At 53.1% G+C, this 21,744-nt stretch overlaps 1 protein-coding gene across 1 annotated transcript; it reads left to right on the plus strand.

Annotated features, from left to right (window-relative positions):
- Window positions 1-485: 485 nt before the first annotated feature.
- Window positions 486-20,741, plus strand: LOC122547537 (pleckstrin homology domain-containing family G member 3-like; the record flags this gene model as incomplete). The annotated part of the gene is made up of 10 exons (XM_043686155.1): window positions 486-1,011; window positions 1,608-1,758; window positions 4,210-4,341; window positions 5,580-5,762; window positions 6,823-6,915; window positions 8,454-8,540; window positions 18,512-18,545; window positions 19,083-19,184; window positions 20,228-20,329; window positions 20,703-20,741. Coding segments are annotated over exons 1-10 (937 nt in total), but the record flags the coding sequence as incomplete, so codon positions are not given.
- Window positions 20,742-21,744: the final 1,003 nt, after the last annotated feature.

Here is a 21,744-nt window from a genome sequence, read left to right on the forward strand (position 1 = left end):
ACCCACTTATCTCTTCTGTTCAATTAACGAGGATGAGAATTGGGCAGGACAGAGAATGTAGATAAAGTGTGGAGCTGGAAAAAGCACAGCAGGTCAGGCAGCATCAGAGGAGCAGGAGAGTTGATGTTCCAGTTTGGAACCTTTCACCAGGAGTCAGGATGAAAGGTTCTGACCTGAAACGTCCACTCCCCTGCTCCTCTGATGCTGCCTGACCTGCTGTGCTTTTTCCAGCTCCACACTTTATCTACATTCTCTGTCCTGCCCAATTCTCATCCTCGTTAATTGAACAGAAGAGATAAGTGGGTAATCTGTAAAATGAGCAGCTCCAGCCTGTTTCAGAGCCAGTCAAAATAGTGACAATGCATCCCCATCAGCGTAACCCAGTTCAAAATCTAGTTGCTGGCAGATTGTAATGGGAGGGAGAGAGAAAGGGAGGGAGAGAGAAAGAGAGGGAGAGAGAGAGAAAGAGAGAGAGAGAGGGAGGGAGAGGGAGAGGGATATTGAAAGGGGGAGGGGGTTCATGCCAACCTCCCCCTCCCCCAGTTGTTCAGCTGGAGGCTGGAACTGCAAGACCCTGGGAACTCTCTGAAGGCAGGGCCTGGGTTCTCAGGTTGGTTCCTGGGGAAGGGTATCGATGGTGTTGGCACAGTCCCATTGGCACAGGGGGTAGATGGTGGGGGAGATGCACGGCCCGTGTCCTCACATTCTCCAGCTCTCCGACAAGCCCCCTAGCTGCACAGGAGGATCCCACCCTCTCTCTCAGTTTCTGCTTTACATTGCTCTGTCTCACACACTCCCACTGACTTTCCATCTCTCTCTCTCACCCATTCTCTCCATCACATCTCCCTCCATCTCCCTCTCTCCCTCATCTTTTCCAGGTTTAGCTTGGAGAAACCTCCAGTGTCCGTGATTTCATTACTTTTAACCCTGGAATTTATTTTGTGTTTTTCTGTTCCATTTTCAGAGTGAAGAATTTGATATTTACACCTTGTACTGCATGAACTATCCCAAGTAAGTAACATACAGGCCGAGGAAGGGGAGATAAAACAGTAATGAGGCCCTTCAGCCCTTCGAGAGAATGTGTTTGATTTGGAGGTTGTCAGCTTTGGGAAACATTTTGCCTGAACTAGGACCCAGCGGTGGTTTCTGTGTGGAGCAGCTCTCTCCCAGTCACTGCGCTTTGGAGCTCAATTCTAACTCAATAAAAACACAGGAAACAGGATCAAGTTGTCTAGGAACCAGATTACTGCTGATCTCCCAGTAACTATGTTGCGGGTGGGTGGCTCTGTAACCGGGTCAAGGCTGATCATTCGGTGACTACTGGGCTGTTCGCCCAGTGTTTCGTAGTGACTAGGCCGAGGCTTGTGTCCCAGTGACTAGGCCAAGGCTTGTGTCCCAGTGACTAGGCCGTCATTTGTTTCCCAGTAACCAGGCCAAGGCTTGTTGCCGGGTGACTCGGCCGAGGCCTGTTTCCTGGCAACCAGGATATCTGGTCATTGAGGCGAGGCTGTCCCTTTGGATGAAGTCTGAAAGGATGAAGCTGAGGGGTTTATGCTGAGACGCCTCACTGTTGTGGCTCTGTGTTGTTCTTTTTCCTGTTTCTCTAGCTCTGTGTCTGTCCTGAGAGAATGCATGAAGAATGGAACCCTCGCCAAATTCTTCCGAGAGCGGCAGACATCCCTGTCACATTCGTTGCCGCTGGAAACGTACCTGTTAAAGCCAGTCCAAAGGATCCTCAAGTACCACCTCCTGCTGCAGGTAGGGCTCATCTCCTCAGACAGAGATAGGATTAAATGGACCCGGGGGAGGGGGGGGGTGGTGGGTGTGAGGGGTAGTGTACAGGGAGCCTAGACCACCATCCACCTCGCTGGTCACCTTTACAGTGTTGGTCTGTTCTCACAGGAAAGGGAGGGAGGTGAAGAGAACATCCAGAAGATTCTGAAGAGGAGGCTTTTACCAAAAGTTCTCTGGAGGTGGATGAGGGTCCTGAGGGGGTGGGAGGGGCAGAGGGAAGGAGGTGTCCTGTACTGGGCCTCATCCTAACCAGACTGTACCCCGCCCCCACCTTCGGCAGGAGTAAGGCCACAAGAAACAGGAGGAGGCCTTTTCTCCCCTTGAGTCTTTGGCACCCCCCCCCCCCCCCCACCCCCCCACCTTTACGCAAGATCGTGGCCAATCACCTGCCTCCATTACATTTTCTTCCGCAATTCATTTACATCCACCTTAAAAATATTCCCAGGGCCTCCAAGTCTGTCTGGGGAAGAAAGTTCAAAGATTTATCTTCATCCTAAATAGAAGGGAAACGCCCTACTTTCACTTTGTGACCTCGAGTTCTGGTCTGTCCCACAAGGGGAAACACCCTCTCGGCATCGATCCCGTTAAGTCCCCTCTGAAACCTGTATGTCTTCATCAATTACCTTGCGTTCTTCTCATCTCCTTAGTAACCGGGTCAAGGCTGGTCACCCGGTGACTAGATCAGGACTGGTCGTCTGTTACTAGGCTGAATCTTGATTTCCGGTGACTAAGCCAAGGGTTGTTTTCCCGTGACTAGGCCGAGGCCTGTTTCCCGGTGACTAGGCCGAGGCCTCTTTCCCGGTGACTAGGCCGAGGCCTGTTTCCTGGTGACTAAGCCAAGGGTTATTTTCCCATGACTAGGCCAAGGCCTGTTTCCTGGTGACTAGGCCGAGGCTTGTTTCCTGGTGACTAGGCCGAGGTTTGTTTATCAGTCTGTCCAACCTTTCTGATAACACATCCCTCCCCTTCCCCTGTATCCTGGGTGTCAGGCTAGTGAAACCTCTCTAAACTGCTTCTAATGCACTCAAGTTCTTTCTTAACTAAGAAGGGCAGCTTTGTAGAAGGTGCTCCAGACATGTCCCCATCGCAGCCCGTAATAACACAGCGAAACCCTGCCTACTTTAATATTCCATTCCCCTTTCGATAAATGGTAACACTGCATTTGCCTTCCTGAGCACTTGCTGCTTCTGCAGATTAACTTTCTGTGGGAATATGCAGCGTTATTCATTTTGGGAAGGGGGGCAGAAAGACGAGAGTTAAATGGAGAAAGGTTGCAGAGAGATGTTGTAGTGGACTAGACCAGGCCACTCAAAACATTCTGAAGCAGGCAGCCCCAGACCATAACATTGCAAATTGTTTCAGTAAGTGTACAGTGAAAATTACCCGGATTAAGATAGCGAGGTTGACTACTAGATTTTAAAACAGACAAAACTTTATCCACAAAATTACACAATGAAACATAAAGAACAGAATGACAAACCCCTACAGAACTCAGTCTCTCGAAACTGGACTTAATTATGCTGTTCCGAATATACACAACAGTCCCAATAAGCAAACTCCCTTTAAAACCCAGTATTAATGGAACACAAGGAGAAAGTAAGGTCTGCAGATGCTGGAGATCAGAGCTGAAAATGTGTTGCTGGTAAAGCACAGCAGGTCAGGCAGCATCCAAGGAACAGGAGAATCGACGTTTCGGGCTTCATCCTGATGAAGGGCTTATGCCCGAAATGTCGATTAATGGAACCCATGCTTACAGGGTGAAGTTGAAGGGTAGAAAAGAGAGAGTTTCCACACAGCTTCCTGTTGAACTTCCAACCAGTTCAAGACTGAACTAAAACTGCTCAGCTCAGCTCAGTGAGAGGGCTGACCGCTCCCCTTTCATTATACAGGTCACTTCTAAAACATGACCACCTTGGCCTGAAGTCTCATCTGTTTACATAGAAACAAAAGGCCTCTCAAAATCCCTTTCATCTCTGTACCAAACCAGACTGATCGGAGCCCGGCCTGGTTTATTGCCCCTCTGAAGAAAAATCAAGGACAGAGTCTCCTTGAGCCAAGGGACAGCTTTTAGTCAAAAAAAGGGACTAACTCTGTGACACTGTGTGTCACAAAGGGACTTGGGGGCATCTTGTATATGAAGCACAGAAAGCTAGCACACAGGGGCAGCAGGGAATCAGGAAGGGTCATGCAGTGTTGAGTTTGGAAATGGATCACCCAGGATCAAATGGGACGGAGATTTGGTCAAATGGTTGGGTTGTCCTCCTCTCCTGATCTTCCCATGATGCCCAGTAGATGACAATTGGGGATTGGCCAAGCCCCATGGTTGCTGAGGAAACGGGCGTAGGGTCCAGCGGCGATAGAGGTTGGAACGTGTGCGCGGTGGGTTTAATAGTTGTCCAATGGTTCCCGTTACAGGAATTGGCAAAACACTTTGATAAAAGCGCGGAGGGTTATGAGATGGTGAAGGAGGCGATCATCACCATGACAGCTGTGGCCTGGTACATCAATGACATGAAGAGGAAACAGGAACAAGCTGTGAGGTTACAGGTAAAGACAAGAGGAGTCTACCATCTGTACCCAACCTACAGCAGACTCAGGCCTCGGTGGGGATAGGATTTGACCATGCCCTTTGCTACGTTAGAGAGTGGTGACAGTGTCTCCCTCAGTGTTACACAAAGCCTAGCCATAGGCGCTATCCCACTTCATGTTAAAGGATGTGTTTGGGTGACCAGAGGGCACTGTTCCTCTTCAAGTTACTCCCATGTCCCCAACTCTCTCCCTTCCCCCCTCCTCCCACATCCCCTTCCTCCCCCTCTCCCTTTACCCTGTCCCTTGCCCTTTACCCTCTCCCTCACCTCCGTCTCTCCCTCTCCTTTTACCCTCTCCCTCACCCTTTGCTCTCTCCCACGCCCTTTGCCCTCCCCCACTCCCTTTGCCCTCTCCTACGCACTTTACTCTCTCCCTTGCCCTTTGCCCCCTACGCCCTTTGCTCTTTCCCACGCCCTTTGCCCTCTCCCTCGCCCTTTGCCCTCTCCCTCGCCCTTTGCCCTCTCCCACGCCATTTGCCCTCCCCCTCGCCCTTTGCCCTCCCCATGCCCTTTACTCTCTCTCTTGCCCTTTAACCTCTCCCATGCCCTTTACCCTCTCCCTCCCCCTTGCCCTATTCCCCAATCCCCGATCCCCCCCACTCCGCTCGCCAGTTCACCTCCCTGGAGACTGTGATTGGTCAGTCAGGGGATGTGTGGGGTGGTGGGTGCTCTCAGGGGAAATCGATCAGTCTCAGCAGCAAACCCCAACACCCACATGTGGAGAATGATGGTGGATGGAGACACTGGAGGGAGAGGGGGTACATGAGGGTTGGTGAGAGGGGGAGCTGAAGTTTGTGAATGACCCTATGCTAGAAGACCACATGATCCAGGAACAGGATGAGGCCATTCAGCCCATCAGGTCTGCTCCATCATTTGATCATGGCTGATGGGTTTCTCAACCCTTTCTCCTGCCTTCTCCCTGTAAACCTTAATCCCATTAATAATCAGGAACGTCTCTATCTCTGGCTTAAATACACTCAATGACTTGTTCCACAGCCCTCCGCGGCAATGAGTTCCTCAGAGTCCCCACCCTCTGGCTGGAGAGATTCCTCCTCATCTCCGTCCTAAAGGGCCGTCCCTTCACCCTGAGGCTGTGCCCACGGGTCCCAGTCTCTCCCCACTCCTGGAAACATCTTCTCCATGTTGATGAAGGGGCTCATTTATCCATCTTTTTGGTCCTTTCATGTCCTGCTGCAGGAGATCCAGAACTCGCTGTTGAACTGGAAGGGGCCGGACCTGATAGCGTTTGGAGAGTTGGTCCTGGAGGGAACGTTCCGGGTGCAGAGAGCCAAGAAAGAGCGGACGTTGTTCCTGTTCGATAAGATGCTGCTGATCACCAAGAGGCGAGGGGAGCAGTACACTTACAACACGCACATCTTCGTAAGTATCACTGCCCCCCTCCCACCTCCCCAGGGCACGGGGTTGGGGGTGGGGGCAAGGAAACTCATGACCATGCGTAAGCACTCCCATCCTGAGCCCCTCCTCACTCACTCCCTCCCCAGTCGGAGGGTCAGTGCTGAGGGAGGGGGCACTGTCGGAGGGTCAGTGCTGAGGGAGTGCTGCACTGTCGGTGTGTCAGTGCTGAGGGAGTGTCGCACTGTCGGAGGGTCAGTGCTGAGGGAGTATCGCACTGTCGGAGGGTCAGCGCTGAGGGAGTGCTGCACTGTCGGAGGGTCAGTGCTGAGGGAGTGCCGCACTGTCGGAGGGTCAGTGCTGAGGGAGTGGGCACTGTAGGAGAAGACAATTTAGAGGAGGTTCACTTGGATGGTCCCCAGTGTGGAGTAATTGTCTTATCAGCAAAAAGATTGAGTAGAGTCAGAGGTGATGTCCTTGAAACCTGTCAGGTGTTTCAGAGACATGACAGTGTCAATGCTGAGAGGGTGTTCCCCCTCACGGGAGGGACTCGGGCCAGAGGGCACAGTCTCAGAATAATGGGGCTCCAATTTCAGACTGAGATGGGAAGGAATTTCTCCTTTCTGAGGGTTGAGTGTCTTTGGAACTCCTTGTCCCAGAGAGCTGTGGGGGCAGAGCCCGTGTGTATATTTAAGGCTGAGATGGAGAGATTCCGGATCAGTCGGGGAATCGGGGGGAAAGGAGATGCGTGGAATGTTGGATCAGCCAAGTTCCTGTTGGATGGCAGAGCTGGTTTGAGGGGCCGATTGGCCTCCTCCTGTTTCTCTTCCTCACGGTCTTGTGTTATGGTCAGATCAGACACCATGGAGTGTGGGAGCTATTTAATGAGGCGGGTTTGGTCAGCAACCTGGTGTTCTCCAAAATAACTGGAGTTTTCAGCCAGTTGTGTCCTTGTGGGAGCTTGCTGTGCCCAGACCGCCTGCTGTGTTTTCTCCATTATGACAGTAACTACGATTCTCATTGGTCATTAATATGGTGTGTGGGAAGGGCGCTATAGAAACGCAGCTGTTTTTGTCCCCCCCGGCAGTGCTGTAACCTGACATTATCGGAGAACCTGAAGGATCAGTTGAGTTTCCGAGTGACGGATCTGACCATCCCGAAGCGGCAGCACACTCTCCAGGTCAGTGCCCCCCCACCCGACGCCACCCCCACCCTTTGCTCAGATGTTGTAGTCTGTCCGTGTTCACTCAATGGTGCCAGGCCGCAGTCTCTCTCTCACCGCTCCCCCCTCACTCTGACCCCTGAGGCTTGAGGTCACATGGTCTGACTCACCTCATGTGCATCGGAACTGTGTTCCAGTGTCACCATTTCCAACTGCGACTGGCTTTTCCTGCTGGGCCCTGTAAACAATTGCTGTGAACCATTACCAGGGTCAGTAAATGGTTGCTGGGGCCTGTAAACATTTCCCGAAGCCTGTGGGGGGTTCCCGAGGCCTATGGGTGTCACGAGGCCTGTGGGCGGTTCCACGAGTCTGGTAAATGGTTCCTGAGGCCTGTAGGTGGTTCCCGAGGCCTGTAGGCAGTTCCCGAGGCCTGTAGGCAGTTCCCGAGGCCTGTAGATAGTTCCCGAGGCCTGTAGATGCTTCCCTGAGGCCTGTAGATGGTTCCTGAGACTTGTAGCTGGTTGCCAAGGCCTGCCACCAGTTGCTGAGGCCTGCTGTTGATTGCTTAAGGCCTGAGAATGGTTGCTATTGCATTAGGCTATGGTTCTGACAGGGTTAATGTCCATGTCATATTGACCCCATCCTTTCTCCTGATGTATCACACAGTGTGGGGGTGGTGACAGGGGGCAGATGGATGTGGACCAGCTCCAGAAGGTTCTGGACATGTAGCTTGAGCTGATGGAGTTTGTATGTTTTGCTATCAAGCAATAAATGTTGTTATTAGTGGAGGACAGAGACACTTCTGTGGTTGCTCAGCTTTGGGATATCCACTCCCACTCACCAATTGATAGAGCTAAAACAAAGCAACGACAATACAAGGATTGGCAGCAGTGATCAACCCCAGACAATCCTTACCCAGTACCACAGGTTGGTACAGGTGACAAATATCACAAAGAGTGGTTATTCAGGAAAATATCACAGCTTCTAAGACGGGTCAGCGGTTGCTAAGGCCACTCAGCGGTTGCTAAGGCCGGTCGCTAGCATCTATTAAGGTACCCGTCTCATGGCTCCCTGTGTCATTCCGATCGATCACACTCTGTTGATGTTCAGCTGTCTCCCTTCACCAACTGCCTCATCGAGGCCACTCGCCCAGTTCCCCCCTCGGTCCCTCCCTCACCTCGGGATCTTTCGACTCTGGGATCACGTTCACCCCAACCCCTCCCCCCATCCCCAATGTAGTGTAGGACAGGGGAGGGCATGCCACACTGTTGGAGTTGCCCAGGCCCCATTGCTCCTGTTGAGTTAGTGTCCCGTATCCCACAGCCTCCTGTTTGAAGGAGATACCCCCCTGGGGTCCTGGTCACTATCATAACGCTGTTTGTGGGAGCTTCCTGTGCACACATTGGCTGCTGAGTTTCCTGCCTTACAGTGGTGACTCTGGTTCCTAAAGGGTTAGGGTTAGGATTTGGCAGTAGTGTTTCAGAGATTGAAGGGGGAGTGTAAAGTGCTATATAAATGCAAGTGTTTGGTTGGTTCTGATTGGTCTGTTTTCCCAGGCGAAGAACCAGGAGGAGAAGAGATTGTGGATCCATTTCCTGAAACGCCTGATCATCGAGAATCACCCGGCATCCATCCCTCAGAAGGTGCTCGGGCCCAGGATCAGCTGTTTGTGCACGTGGGGGCTGTGTGAGCGTGCATGTGGGGGAGTGTATGAGTGTGCATGTGGGGGCTGTGTTCAGAAGGTGTCGGGCCCAGGATCAGCTGTTTGTGCACGTGGGGGCTGTGTGAGCGTGCATGTGGGGGAGTGTATGAGTGTGCATGTGGGGGCTGTGTGAGCGTGCACGTGGGGGAATATGTGAGTGTGCACGTGGGGGCTGTGTGAGCATGCACGTGGGGGAATGTGTGCGTGTGCACGTGGGGGCTATGTGAGCAGCACATGGGGGCTGTGTGAGCGTGCACGTGGGGTCTGTGTGAGCGTGCACGTGGGAGCTGTGTGTGAGTGTGCTTGTGGGGGCTGTGTGAGCATGCACGTGGGAGCTGTGTGTGAGTGTGCACGTGGGGTGTGTGTGAGCGTGCATGTGGGGGAGAGTGTGAGTGTGCACGTGTGGGCTGTGTGAGCGTGCACGTGGAGGAGTGTGTGTGTGCACGTGGGTGCCGTGTGAGCGTGCATGTGGGGGAATGTGTGAGTGTGCACATGGGGCTGTGTGAGCGTGCATGTGGAGGCTGTGTAAGCGTGCACGTGGGGGCTGTGTGTGAGTGTGCATGTGGGGGAATGTGTGAGCGTGCACGTGGGGGGGTGTGTGTGTGTGTCTGGGTGTGTGTGTGTGTCTGGGTGTGTGTGTGTGTCTGGGTGTGTGTGTGTGTCTGGGTGTGTGTGTGTGTCTGGGTGTGTGTGTGTGTCTGGGTGTGTGTGTGTGTCTGGGTGTGTGTGTGTGTCTGGGTGTGTGTGTGTGTCTGGGTGTGTGTGTGTGTCTGGGTGTGTGTGTGTGTCTGGGTGTGTGTGTGTGTCTGGGTGTGTGTGTGTGTCTGGGTGTGTGTGTGTGTCTGGGTGTGTGTGTGTGTCTGGGTGTGTGTGTGTGTCTGGGTGTGTGTGTGTGTCTGGGTGTGTGTGTGTGTCTGGGTGTGTGTGTGTGTCTGGGTGTGTGTGTGTGTCTGGGTGTGTGTGTGTGTCTGGGTGTGTGTGTGTGTCTGGGTGTGTGTGTGTGTCTGGGTGTGTGTGTGTGTCTGGGTGTGTGTGTGTGTCTGGGTGTGTGTGTGTGTCTGGGTGTGTGTGTGTGTCTGGGTGTGTGTGTGTGTCTGGGTGTGTGTGTGTGTCTGGGTGTGTGTGTGTGTCTGGGTGTGTGTGTGTGTCTGGGTGTGTGTGTGTGTCTGGGTGTGTGTGTGTGTCTGGGTGTGTGTGTGTGTCTGGGTGTGTGTGTGTGTCTGGGTGTGTGTGTGTGTCTGGGTGTGTGTGTGTGTCTGGGTGTGTGTGTGTGTCTGGGTGTGTGTGTGTGTCTGGGTGTGTGTGTGTGTCTGGGTGTGTGTGTGTGTCTGGGTGTGTGTGTGTGTCTGGGTGTGTGTGTGTGTCTGGGTGTGTGTGTGTGTCTGGGTGTGTGTGTGTGTCTGGGTGTGTGTGTGTGTCTGGGTGTGTGTGTGTGTCTGGGTGTGTGTGTGTGTCTGGGTGTGTGTGTGTGTCTGGGTGTGTGTGTGTGTCTGGGTGTGTGTGTGTGTCTGGGTGTGTGTGTGTGTCTGGGTGTGTGTGTGTGTCTGGGTGTGTGTGTGTGTCTGGGTGTGTGTGTGTGTCTGGGTGTGTGTGTGTGTCTGGGTGTGTGTGTGTGTCTGGGTGTGTGTGTGTGTCTGGGTGTGTGTGTGTGTCTGGGTGTGTGTGTGTGTCTGGGTGTGTGTGTGTGTCTGGGTGTGTGTGTGTGTCTGGGTGTGTGTGTGTGTCTGGGTGTGTGTGTGTGTCTGGGTGTGTGTGTGTGTCTGGGTGTGTGTGTGTGTCTGGGTGTGTGTGTGTGTCTGGGTGTGTGTGTGTGTCTGGGTGTGTGTGTGTGTCTGGGTGTGTGTGTGTGTCTGGGTGTGTGTGTGTGTCTGGGTGTGTGTGTGTGTCTGGGTGTGTGTGTGTGTCTGGGTGTGTGTGTGTGTCTGGGTGTGTGTGTGTGTCTGGGTGTGTGTGTGTGTCTGGGTGTGTGTGTGTGTCTGGGTGTGTGTGTGTGTCTGGGTGTGTGTGTGTGTCTGGGTGTGTGTGTGTGTCTGGGTGTGTGTGTGTGTCTGGGTGTGTGTGTGTGTCTGGGTGTGTGTGTGTGTCTGGGTGTGTGTGTGTGTCTGGGTGTGTGTGTGTGTCTGGGTGTGTGTGTGTGTCTGGGTGTGTGTGTGTGTCTGGGTGTGTGTGTGTGTCTGGGTGTGTGTGTGTGTCTGGGTGTGTGTGTGTGTCTGGGTGTGTGTGTGTGTCTGGGTGTGTGTGTGTGTCTGGGTGTGTGTGTGTGTCTGGGTGTGTGTGTGTGTCTGGGTGTGTGTGTGTGTCTGGGTGTGTGTGTGTGTCTGGGTGTGTGTGTGTGTCTGGGTGTGTGTGTGTGTCTGGGTGTGTGTGTGTGTCTGGGTGTGTGTGTGTGTCTGGGTGTGTGTGTGTGTCTGGGTGTGTGTGTGTGTCTGGGTGTGTGTGTGTGTCTGGGTGTGTGTGTGTGTCTGGGTGTGTGTGTGTGTCTGGGTGTGTGTGTGTGTCTGGGTGTGTGTGTGTGTCTGGGTGTGTGTGTGTGTCTGGGTGTGTGTGTGTGTCTGGGTGTGTGTGTGTGTCTGGGTGTGTGTGTGTGTCTGGGTGTGTGTGTGTGTCTGGGTGTGTGTGTGTGTCTGGGTGTGTGTGTGTGTCTGGGTGTGTGTGTGTGTCTGGGTGTGTGTGTGTGTCTGGGTGTGTGTGTGTGTCTGGGTGTGTGTGTGTGTCTGGGTGTGTGTGTGTGTCTGGGTGTGTGTGTGTGTCTGGGTGTGTGTGTGTGTCTGGGTGTGTGTGTGTGTCTGGGTGTGTGTGTGTGTCTGGGTGTGTGTGTGTGTCTGGGTGTGTGTGTGTGTCTGGGTGTGTGTGTGTGTCTGGGTGTGTGTGTGTGTCTGGGTGTGTGTGTGTGTCTGGGTGTGTGTGTGTGTCTGGGTGTGTGTGTGTGTCTGGGTGTGTGTGTGTGTCTGGGTGTGTGTGTGTGTCTGGGTGTGTGTGTGTGTCTGGGTGTGTGTGTGTGTCTGGGTGTGTGTGTGTGTCTGGGTGTGTGTGTGTGTCTGGGTGTGTGTGTGTGTCTGGGTGTGTGTGTGTGTCTGGGTGTGTGTGTGTGTCTGGGTGTGTGTGTGTGTCTGGGTGTGTGTGTGTGTCTGGGTGTGTGTGTGTGTCTGGGTGTGTGTGTGTGTCTGGGTGTGTGTGTGTGTCTGGGTGTGTGTGTGTGTCTGGGTGTGTGTGTGTGTCTGGGTGTGTGTGTGTGTCTGGGTGTGTGTGTGTGTCTGGGTGTGTGTGTGTGTCTGGGTGTGTGTGTGTGTCTGGGTGTGTGTGTGTGTCTGGGTGTGTGTGTGTGTCTGGGTGTGTGTGTGTGTCTGGGTGTGTGTGTGTGTCTGGGTGTGTGTGTGTGTCTGGGTGTGTGTGTGTGTCTGGGTGTGTGTGTGTGTCTGGGTGTGTGTGTGTGTCTGGGTGTGTGTGTGTGTCTGGGTGTGTGTGTGTGTCTGGGTGTGTGTGTGTGTCTGGGTGTGTGTGTGTGTCTGGGTGTGTGTGTGTGTCTGGGTGTGTGTGTGTGTCTGGGTGTGTGTGTGTGTCTGGGTGTGTGTGTGTGTCTGGGTGTGTGTGTGTGTCTGGGTGTGTGTGTGTGTCTGGGTGTGTGTGTGTGTCTGGGTGTGTGTGTGTGTCTGGGTGTGTGTGTGTGTCTGGGTGTGTGTGTGTGTCTGGGTGTGTGTGTGTGTCTGGGTGTGTGTGTGTGTCTGGGTGTGTGTGTGTGTCTGGGTGTGTGTGTGTGTCTGGGTGTGTGTGTGTGTCTGGGTGTGTGTGTGTGTCTGGGTGTGTGTGTGTGTCTGGGTGTGTGTGTGTGTCTGGGTGTGTGTGTGTGTCTGGGTGTGTGTGTGTGTCTGGGTGTGTGTGTGTGTCTGGGTGTGTGTGTGTGTCTGGGTGTGTGTGTGTGTCTGGGTGTGTGTGTGTGTCTGGGTGTGTGTGTGTGTCTGGGTGTGTGTGTGTGTCTGGGTGTGTGTGTGTGTCTGGGTGTGTGTGTGTGTCTGGGTGTGTGTGTGTGTCTGGGTGTGTGTGTGTGTCTGGGTGTGTGTGTGTGTCTGGGTGTGTGTGTGTGTCTGGGTGTGTGTGTGTGTCTGGGTGTGTGTGTGTGTCTGGGTGTGTGTGTGTGTCTGGGTGTGTGTGTGTGTCTGGGTGTGTGTGTGTGTCTGGGTGTGTGTGTGTGTCTGGGTGTGTGTGTGTGTCTGGGTGTGTGTGTGTGTCTGGGTGTGTGTGTGTGTCTGGGTGTGTGTGTGTGTCTGGGTGTGTGTGTGTGTCTGGGTGTGTGTGTGTGTCTGGGTGTGTGTGTGTGTCTGGGTGTGTGTGTGTGTCTGGGTGTGTGTGTGTGTCTGGGTGTGTGTGTGTGTCTGGGTGTGTGTGTGTGTCTGGGTGTGTGTGTGTGTCTGGGTGTGTGTGTGTGTCTGGGTGTGTGTGTGTGTCTGGGTGTGTGTGTGTGTCTGGGTGTGTGTGTGTGTCTGGGTGTGTGTGTGTGTCTGGGTGTGTGTGTGTGTCTGGGTGTGTGTGTGTGTCTGGGTGTGTGTGTGTGTCTGGGTGTGTGTGTGTGTCTGGGTGTGTGTGTGTGTCTGGGTGTGTGTGTGTGTCTGGGTGTGTGTGTGTGTCTGGGTGTGTGTGTGTGTCTGGGTGTGTGTGTGTGTCTGGGTGTGTGTGTGTGTCTGGGTGTGTGTGTGTGTCTGGGTGTGTGTGTGTGTCTGGGTGTGTGTGTGTGTCTGGGTGTGTGTGTGTGTCTGGGTGTGTGTGTGTGTCTGGGTGTGTGTGTGTGTCTGGGTGTGTGTGTGTGTCTGGGTGTGTGTGTGTGTCTGGGTGTGTGTGTGTGTCTGGGTGTGTGTGTGTGTCTGGGTGTGTGTGTGTGTCTGGGTGTGTGTGTGTGTCTGGGTGTGTGTGTGTGTCTGGGTGTGTGTGTGTGTCTGGGTGTGTGTGTGTGTCTGGGTGTGTGTGTGTGTCTGGGTGTGTGTGTGTGTCTGGGTGTGTGTGTGTGTCTGGGTGTGTGTGTGTGTCTGGGTGTGTGTGTGTGTCTGGGTGTGTGTGTGTGTCTGGGTGTGTGTGTGTGTCTGGGTGTGTGTGTGTGTCTGGGTGTGTGTGTGTGTCTGGGTGTGTGTGTGTGTCTGGGTGTGTGTGTGTGTCTGGGTGTGTGTGTGTGTCTGGGTGTGTGTGTGTGTCTGGGTGTGTGTGTGTGTCTGGGTGTGTGTGTGTGTCTGGGTGTGTGTGTGTGTCTGGGTGTGTGTGTGTGTCTGGGTGTGTGTGTGTGTCTGGGTGTGTGTGTGTGTCTGGGTGTGTGTGTGTGTCTGGGTGTGTGTGTGTGTCTGGGTGTGTGTGTGTGTCTGGGTGTGTGTGTGTGTCTGGGTGTGTGTGTGTGTCTGGGTGTGTGTGTGTGTCTGGGTGTGTGTGTGTGTCTGGGTGTGTGTGTGTGTCTGGGTGTGTGTGTGTGTCTGGGTGTGTGTGTGTGTCTGGGTGTGTGTGTGTGTCTGGGTGTGTGTGTGTGTCTGGGTGTGTGTGTGTGTCTGGGTGTGTGTGTGTGTCTGGGTGTGTGTGTGTGTCTGGGTGTGTGTGTGTGTCTGGGTGTGTGTGTGTGTCTGGGTGTGTGTGTGTGTCTGGGTGTGTGTGTGTGTCTGGGTGTGTGTGTGTGTCTGGGTGTGTGTGTGTGTCTGGGTGTGTGTGTGTGTCTGGGTGTGTGTGTGTGTCTGGGTGTGTGTGTGTGTCTGGGTGTGTGTGTGTGTCTGGGTGTGTGTGTGTGTCTGGGTGTGTGTGTGTGTCTGGGTGTGTGTGTGTGTCTGGGTGTGTGTGTGTGTGTGTGTGTCTGGGTGTGTGTCTGGGTGTGCCTGTGTCTCTGTCTGTGTCAGTCTGAAATCCAAGACAGTTTTGCCAATTCCTCAATCCGGTGAACGATAACGAAGGTCTAAAGGTTATTTGAAAGATGTTGGTCATTTCCTTCTCTCCAAGGGCAGGGAATCTGGGGAATTCTGTGGAGGCTGAATATTCATTCAGTTTGTTAAAGAGAGATTTTTAATCAGGAAGTAAATCAAGGGTAATAGGGAAAATGGAGGTAAGGGAGATCAGAGCAGCCAGGATTCTCATTGATTGATGCAGCATTCTCGATGGACTGAATGGCCTACTCCTGCTCCCAGGTATTATTGATTATACAAACTCGATAAGGATTACTGATGATCAATCACAAACTCTTCGGCTGAAATGCAATGTCGGCTCAGCCAGCGGGGGGCAGCAGAATGACATGAGACTCCTTCCCAGATATTGACTCCTGAAAGAAAAAAATGTGCATTTATGTAGCGCCATTTACAAAGCACTGGGGTAATGGGCAGATTGTCCATGTTTAGTCATAGCGATCTGCAACACAGAGAAAGACCTTTGGCCTATCTGCCCCAATTTGAAAAACAAGCTGCTGAATGATTTTAATCGCGTTTCCCAGCACTTTGCTCATAGCCTGGGCATCACAAACACAAAACTAAATCCATCTTCAATGTGATGAGGGTTTGCGGCTCTCCCACCCTCACAGGCAGTGGGTTCCAGACTCCCACCAGCCTCTGGCAGGAAGTTCCTCCTCACATTCCCCATAAAGCCTCCTGCCCCTTATTTTAAACCTTAACTCGATGCTGCCCGGTCAGTGATCCCTCCAGCAAGGGGAGAGTTTCTTCCTGTCCACGCTCCTCACAGTTTTATACATCTCAATCAGGTCCACTTTTCCTCAAACAGAAACAACCCCAGTCTCTCCTCATATTGGAAACTCTCCAGCCCAGGTAACATCCTCATAAATCCCCTTGATAGAACTCCCCAGAGGCCAGTATCCTGTCACCACATCCCCCTTTATTTACACACTGAGGGTCCCTGACCTGACCCTGAACCTGTCCCTGACCCTGACCCTTACCCTGACTCTGTCCCTGTCCCTCACCCTGACCCAGTCCCTGACCCAGTCCCTGACCCTGGCTCTGACCCTGACCCTGACCCTGTCCCCTGACCCTCACCCTGTCCCTCACCCTGTCCCTGACCCTGTTCCTGACCCTGACCCTGGCACTGACCCTGTCCCTGACCCAATCCCTGATCGTGACCCTGACCCTGTCCCTGTCCCTGACCCTCACCCTGTTCCTGACCCTGTCCCTGACCCTGACCCTGTCCCTGACCCTCAGCCTGTCCCTGACCCTGTTCCTGTCCCTGACCCTGTCCCTGGCTCTGACCCTAACCCTGGCTCTGACCCTGACCCTGACCCAGCTCCCTCAGAGCCAGCCCTCCGTGTGGACAGCGGTGTTTACTTTTTATACACATGTGTGGACCGCAGTGATTCAGATTTGTGTATTTAAACTCTAACCCTGGCTGTATATGAGCAACAATTAATTACTCCGTTCAATTAGCCTGATCAGGCAGAATTCAAACAATTGAGTTTAAAATGGGAAATATAACGTACATGACAACGTAGGAGGAGGAGAACTGGTCCATATAGTCTGTGGAACCTACTCCATCCTTTAATACGTGAACTAACTCCCCAGAGACCAGTGTCCCATCACCAAGACCCCTTTATTTACACTCGGAGAGTCCCTGTCCCTGACCCTGACCCTGACCCAGCTCCCTCAGAGCCAGGCCTCAGGGTGAGCAGAACCCCTGACCCTTCTGTTTCTACCTGTCAGCCGGGGCTCCCTGATTGGACCAGGTTAACAGCCCCAGTGAGGGAACTCCCATTCCGTGAGGTATACCTGGGGCTGACCTTGTTCCAATCCCTACCCTCTCCACCCTCTGCAGTGCGATCCCATCGCTGTTAGAACGTGGATTCCAGGGCTGTATGCAGCTGGTGACATTTATTAAGGGGTCAGTGTTCAACACGACAAGTTCCCCCAATGCTTCTCCTTTGGAATCCAGTCTTTGGTGTGTCCCCCCCCAGTGTCTTGATTTAAAGTCTCATGTGAACGATCAGGGAAGCAGATGGCTGAATGGCCTACTTCAGCTGCAGGGTCTTGTGGCACCTGTGCCAGTGCAGCACTCCCTGTGCCACACACACACTGTCAGTGTCAGCCTGGCTTAAACGTTCCGCTCTCTGTGACATCGATGACTCCACTCGGTACACTCAGTGGTGGCGCGATAGTGGAGCGAGGCTGGAGTTAGCTCACATCCATACGTTCCCATTCCTGGATAAACTGGGTGAAAAGATTGCGACAGAATTCCCCAGATTCCCTGCCCTCGGAGAGAAGGAAACGACCAACATCTTTGAAATGACCTTTAGACCTTCATTATCGTTCACCGGATTGAGGAATTGGCAAAACTGTCTTGGATTTCAGACTGACACAGACAGAGACACAGGCACACCCAGACACACACAGACATAGACACACACACACTGACGCACCAACACACAGACACACACAGACATAGACACACACACACTGACGCACCAACACACAGACACACACAGACATAGACACACACACACTGACGCACCAACACACAGACACACACAGACATAGACACACACACACTGACGCACCAACACACAGACACACACAGACATAGACACACACACACTGACGCACCAACACACAGACACACACAGACATAGACACACACACACTGACGCACCAACACACAGACACACACAGACATAGACACACACACACTGACGCACCAACACACAGACACACACAGACATAGACACACACACACTGACGCACCAACACACAGACACACACAGACATAGACACACACACACTGACGCACCAACACACAGACACACACAGACATAGACACACACACACTGACGCACCAACACACAGACACACACAGACATAGACACACACACACTGACGCACCAACACACAGACACACACAAACATAGACACACACACACACTGACGCACCAACACACATACACACACAAAGATAGACACATACTCTCACAGCCACACGCAGACGCACCAACACACACACCAACATTCACACAGACACACTCACGCACACACAGACGTGCACAGACACACACAAATACACACACGTGCGCGCGCACACATATGCACACAGTCACTCACACACAGACAGATACACAGGCACACATACACATTGCCTCTCTCATGCAAGCACATATTCACACTCTCACGTGCACACTCTCACATGCACACTCTCTTTCTCACACATGCACGTACTTACACGCACTCTTACACAGATGCCATCTCTCACGCACACAGATACAAACACACACACACACATCTTATTGATGATACTGAGGGGATATGGTGGGATGGGGGAGTGTGATCCCTCTTTTCAGAAGAGACTTCATTGAGGGATTCTCCCAGTTGAAGAGGGAGAGGAGGAATTCTCTCTGCGGGATGTCTGTATTTTCCCCAGAGAACAATGGGATTGGCAACTGTCCCGTTCAATCTGTCCAAGACTGGGATTGGTGGATCTTTATGGATAAACGGGGTTGGGGGGGTGTTTATATCAGGGCAGGCAGGGGGTTAGAGTACAGGCCACCATCTTACAGAATGGGATAGCAGGCCTGAGAGGGAGAGTGGCCTTTGGTAAGTTGGTCAGGTGACATGGTGGAGCGGGATGTGTTGGGATTTACGGTCCTACTTTGCCTTCAGTTATTGCTCGACACTGAGTGAATGTGAGGGCTCCTGGCCAAACGGTGTGAGGGACAGTGAGGAATTAGAGAGAGCTCAGTTTCCCCAGGGCCTGGATCTGAGATCACAGAGCAGCGAGGAGACACTGCCATGTGGAAGCAGAGTTTACTCCATGCAGCTAGTGCCAGTTAGTCAACTATTCTCTCAACTCTTACTGTGTTGCTAGTTAGTGGGGTGTTTGATCTGCATTGACCAGTTGTGTTGCTAGTTAATGTTCTCTGTATGATCCTTGCTGTCCCAGTGTTGATGGACCTTCTCCCATTTCTGTTCACAGGCGAAACAAGTTCTGCTCGAAAACCATTCTCACTGTAAGTAAACCCAGCCCTCGCTTCAACATGCCCAACACTTCACTGACCCCACTGTGGTAACACAGACTGAGTGGGTGCAAGGATTGACGGTCCAGTCCCTATTCCTGAGGCATGGTTATCACGAAGGGAGGGTCAGTGCTGAGGGAGTGCCGCACTGTCGGAGGGTCAGTGCTGAGGGAGTGGGCACTGTCGGAGGGTCAGTGGTGAGGGAGTACCGCACTGTCGGAGGGTCAGTGCTGAGGGAGTGCCCCACTGTCGCAGGGTCAGTGCTGAGGGAGTGCCCCACTGTCGCAGGGTCAGTGCTGAGGGAGTGCCGCACTGTCGGAGGGTCAGTGCTGAGGGAGTGGGCACTGTCGGAGGGTCAGTGCTGAGGGAGTGCCGCACTATCGGAGGGTCAGTGCTGAAGGAGTGCCGCACTGTCGGACGATCAGTGCTGAGGGAGTGCCGCACTGTCAGAAACACTAATGATTCAATGTCCTTTGACACTACACACAGATTTCTCTTGTAGATGCTGGACAGTAATTTTATTTTCCCCAGATGCGCCAGACATTCCAATCAGTCCCGAAACGTTGCTGAGCGTTCCATCTTCTCCCCGATTTGATGATCCCTTCACATTCCAGCGAGGTCGGAGACAGTCAGGTCAGTAACCAGGCTCTCTGCTGCTTCATCAGCATGACCTGCTGTTAGTGAAAACATGGAACCCATCCGAGTCAGCATTGTCGCAGGGTCAGTGCTGAGGGAGTGCCGCACTGTCGCAGGGTCAGTGCTGAGGGAGTGCCGCACTGTCGCAGGGTCAGTGCTGAGGGAGTGCCGCACTGTCGGAGGGTCAATGCTGAGGGAGTGCCGCACTGTCGGAGGGTCAGTTCTGAGGGAGTGCTATACTGTCGCAGGGTCAGTGCTGAGGGAGTGCCACACTGTCTCAGGGTCAGTGCTGAGGGAGTGCCGCACTGTCGCAGGGTCAGTGCTGAGGAAGTGCTATACTGTCGGAGGATCAGTGCTGAGGGAGCGCTGCACTGTCGGAGGATCAGTGCTGAGGGAGTGCCGCACTGGTGGAGGATCAGTGCTGAGGGAGCGCTGCACTGTCGGAGGATCAGTGCTGAGGGAGTGCCGCACTGTCGCAGGGTCAGTGCTGAGGGAGTGCCGCACTGTCGCAGGGTCAGTGCTGAGGGAGTGCCGCACTGTCGCAGGGTCAGTGCTGAGGGAGTGCTACACTGTCGGTGGGTCAGTGCTGAGGGAGTGCCACACTGTCGGAGGATCAGTGCTGACGGAGTGCCGCAATGTCGCAGGGTCAGTGCTGAGGGAGTGCCGCACTGTTGCAGGGTCAGTGCTGAGGGAGTGCCGCACGGTCGCAGGGTCAGTGCTGAGGGAGTGCCGCACTGTCGCAGGGTCAGTGCTGAGGGAGCGCCGCACTGTCGGAGGGTCAGTGCCGCGCTGAGGGAGTGCAGGATTCTCTGATCAGCGACTATCAATCTGGTGGGGATTTTGGAATCATTCTAATTGTTAGACATGGAAAGGACTGAGAGAGATGAAGGGGTTTGAAGAAAGTGGTGAGTGTTATCCTGGAGCTGGGAGATGGCAGTGTGAAATCTCCAGCAATAAATCCAAACACACACAGCAGCACTCTCTCCATTTCCTGGGAAACAAGTGAATGTTTTTAATTCAGCTTTTCCCTCCCATTCTAGAACCACCAGGGTTTATATACACCCCAGAGAGAACAAAGAAAATATTTCCGCTGCTGAACACAGACACTCCGCTTATACTGCGCCGGGGCAGGAGGCAATCTGGTGAGTTCTGCCACACACCCTGCTCTCTCTGACTTTCTCTAACTTTCCCTCTGTCCTGTCCTCTCTCTGTGTCCCTGTCCCCACGTCTCACTGCTTCCTGTATTTCCACGGTGGCTCAGTGCCAGGGACGCGGGTTTGATTCCACCCTCGGGTGACTGTCTGGGTGGAGTTTGCACATTCTCCCCTGGGTCTGCGTAGGTCCCCTCTGGGGTGCTCCGGTTTCCTCCCACAGTCCAAAGGCATGCAGCTTAAGGTGGATTGGCCGTGGGGAATTGTCCAGGGATGTGTGGGTTCGGGAATATCGACCTTTTGAGGAAGAACATGTGTATCACGGAAATGAACTAAATACAAAATGTTTTTCTATTCATTTCAGAGCCAAGCAAACAGAGGCAGGCAGCGATTGACCAGAGTGGTACGTGATTTCTTTTAGACACTCGCTGTCTGTGTTCAGGCTGACCCTGGGTAATTCTCGGTGGGTCTGTGAGTGTGGCTGGATTTTTGTGGTTACAAAGCTGTGATCTGTATTTCAGTGACCAATCTCAGAGCTGGCCCATTTCTCTATGAGAGAAATGTAATTCCCTGTCCCACAGCCCCACCAATCCTGGACAGGTAAATCACACAGGGGCAGTCTTTCACCATTTGGCCACTCAAGCCTGTTCTGTTCTGCAGGTAGATAGGATAGTGAAGAAGGCGTTTGGTATACTTTCCTTCATTGGTCAGAGTATTGAGTACAGGAGTTGGGGGGTCATGTTGCGGCTGTACAGGACATTGGTTAGGCCACTGTTGGAATATTGCTTGCAATTCTGGTCTCCTTCCTATCGGAAAGATGTTGTGAAACTTGAAAGGGTTCAGAAAAGATTTACAAGGATGTTGCCAGGGTTGGAGGATCTGAGCAACAGGGAGAGGCTGAACAGGCTGGGGCTGTTTTCCCTGGAGCGTCGGAGGCTGAGGGGTGACCTTATAGAGGTTTATAAAGTCATGAGGGACATGGATAGGATAAATAGACCAAGTCTTTTCCCTGGGGTCGGGGAGTCCAGAACTAGAGGGCATAGGTTTAGGGTGAGAGGGGAAAGATATAAAAGAGACCTAAGGGGCAACGTTTTCACTCAGAGGGTGGTACGTGTATGGAATGAGCTGCCAGAGGAAGTGGTGGAGGCTGGTACAATTACAACATTTAACATTTAATAGGAAGGGTTTGGAGGGATATGGGCTGGGGGCTGGCAGGTGAGACTAGATTGGGTTGGGATATCTGGTCAGCATGGAAGGGTTGGACCGAAGGGTCTGTTTCCATGCTGTACATCTCTATGACTCTATCACTCAGTACAATCACGGCTGCTCTGTTTATCTTCACAGAGTCATCCAGCACGGAAACACACCCTTCAGCCCACCCAGTCCATGCTGATCATAATCCCAAA

This window comes from Chiloscyllium plagiosum, unplaced genomic scaffold (assembly GCF_004010195.1).
Source record: "Chiloscyllium plagiosum isolate BGI_BamShark_2017 unplaced genomic scaffold, ASM401019v2 scaf_5731, whole genome shotgun sequence".
NCBI lineage: Eukaryota > Metazoa > Chordata > Chondrichthyes > Orectolobiformes > Hemiscylliidae > Chiloscyllium > Chiloscyllium plagiosum.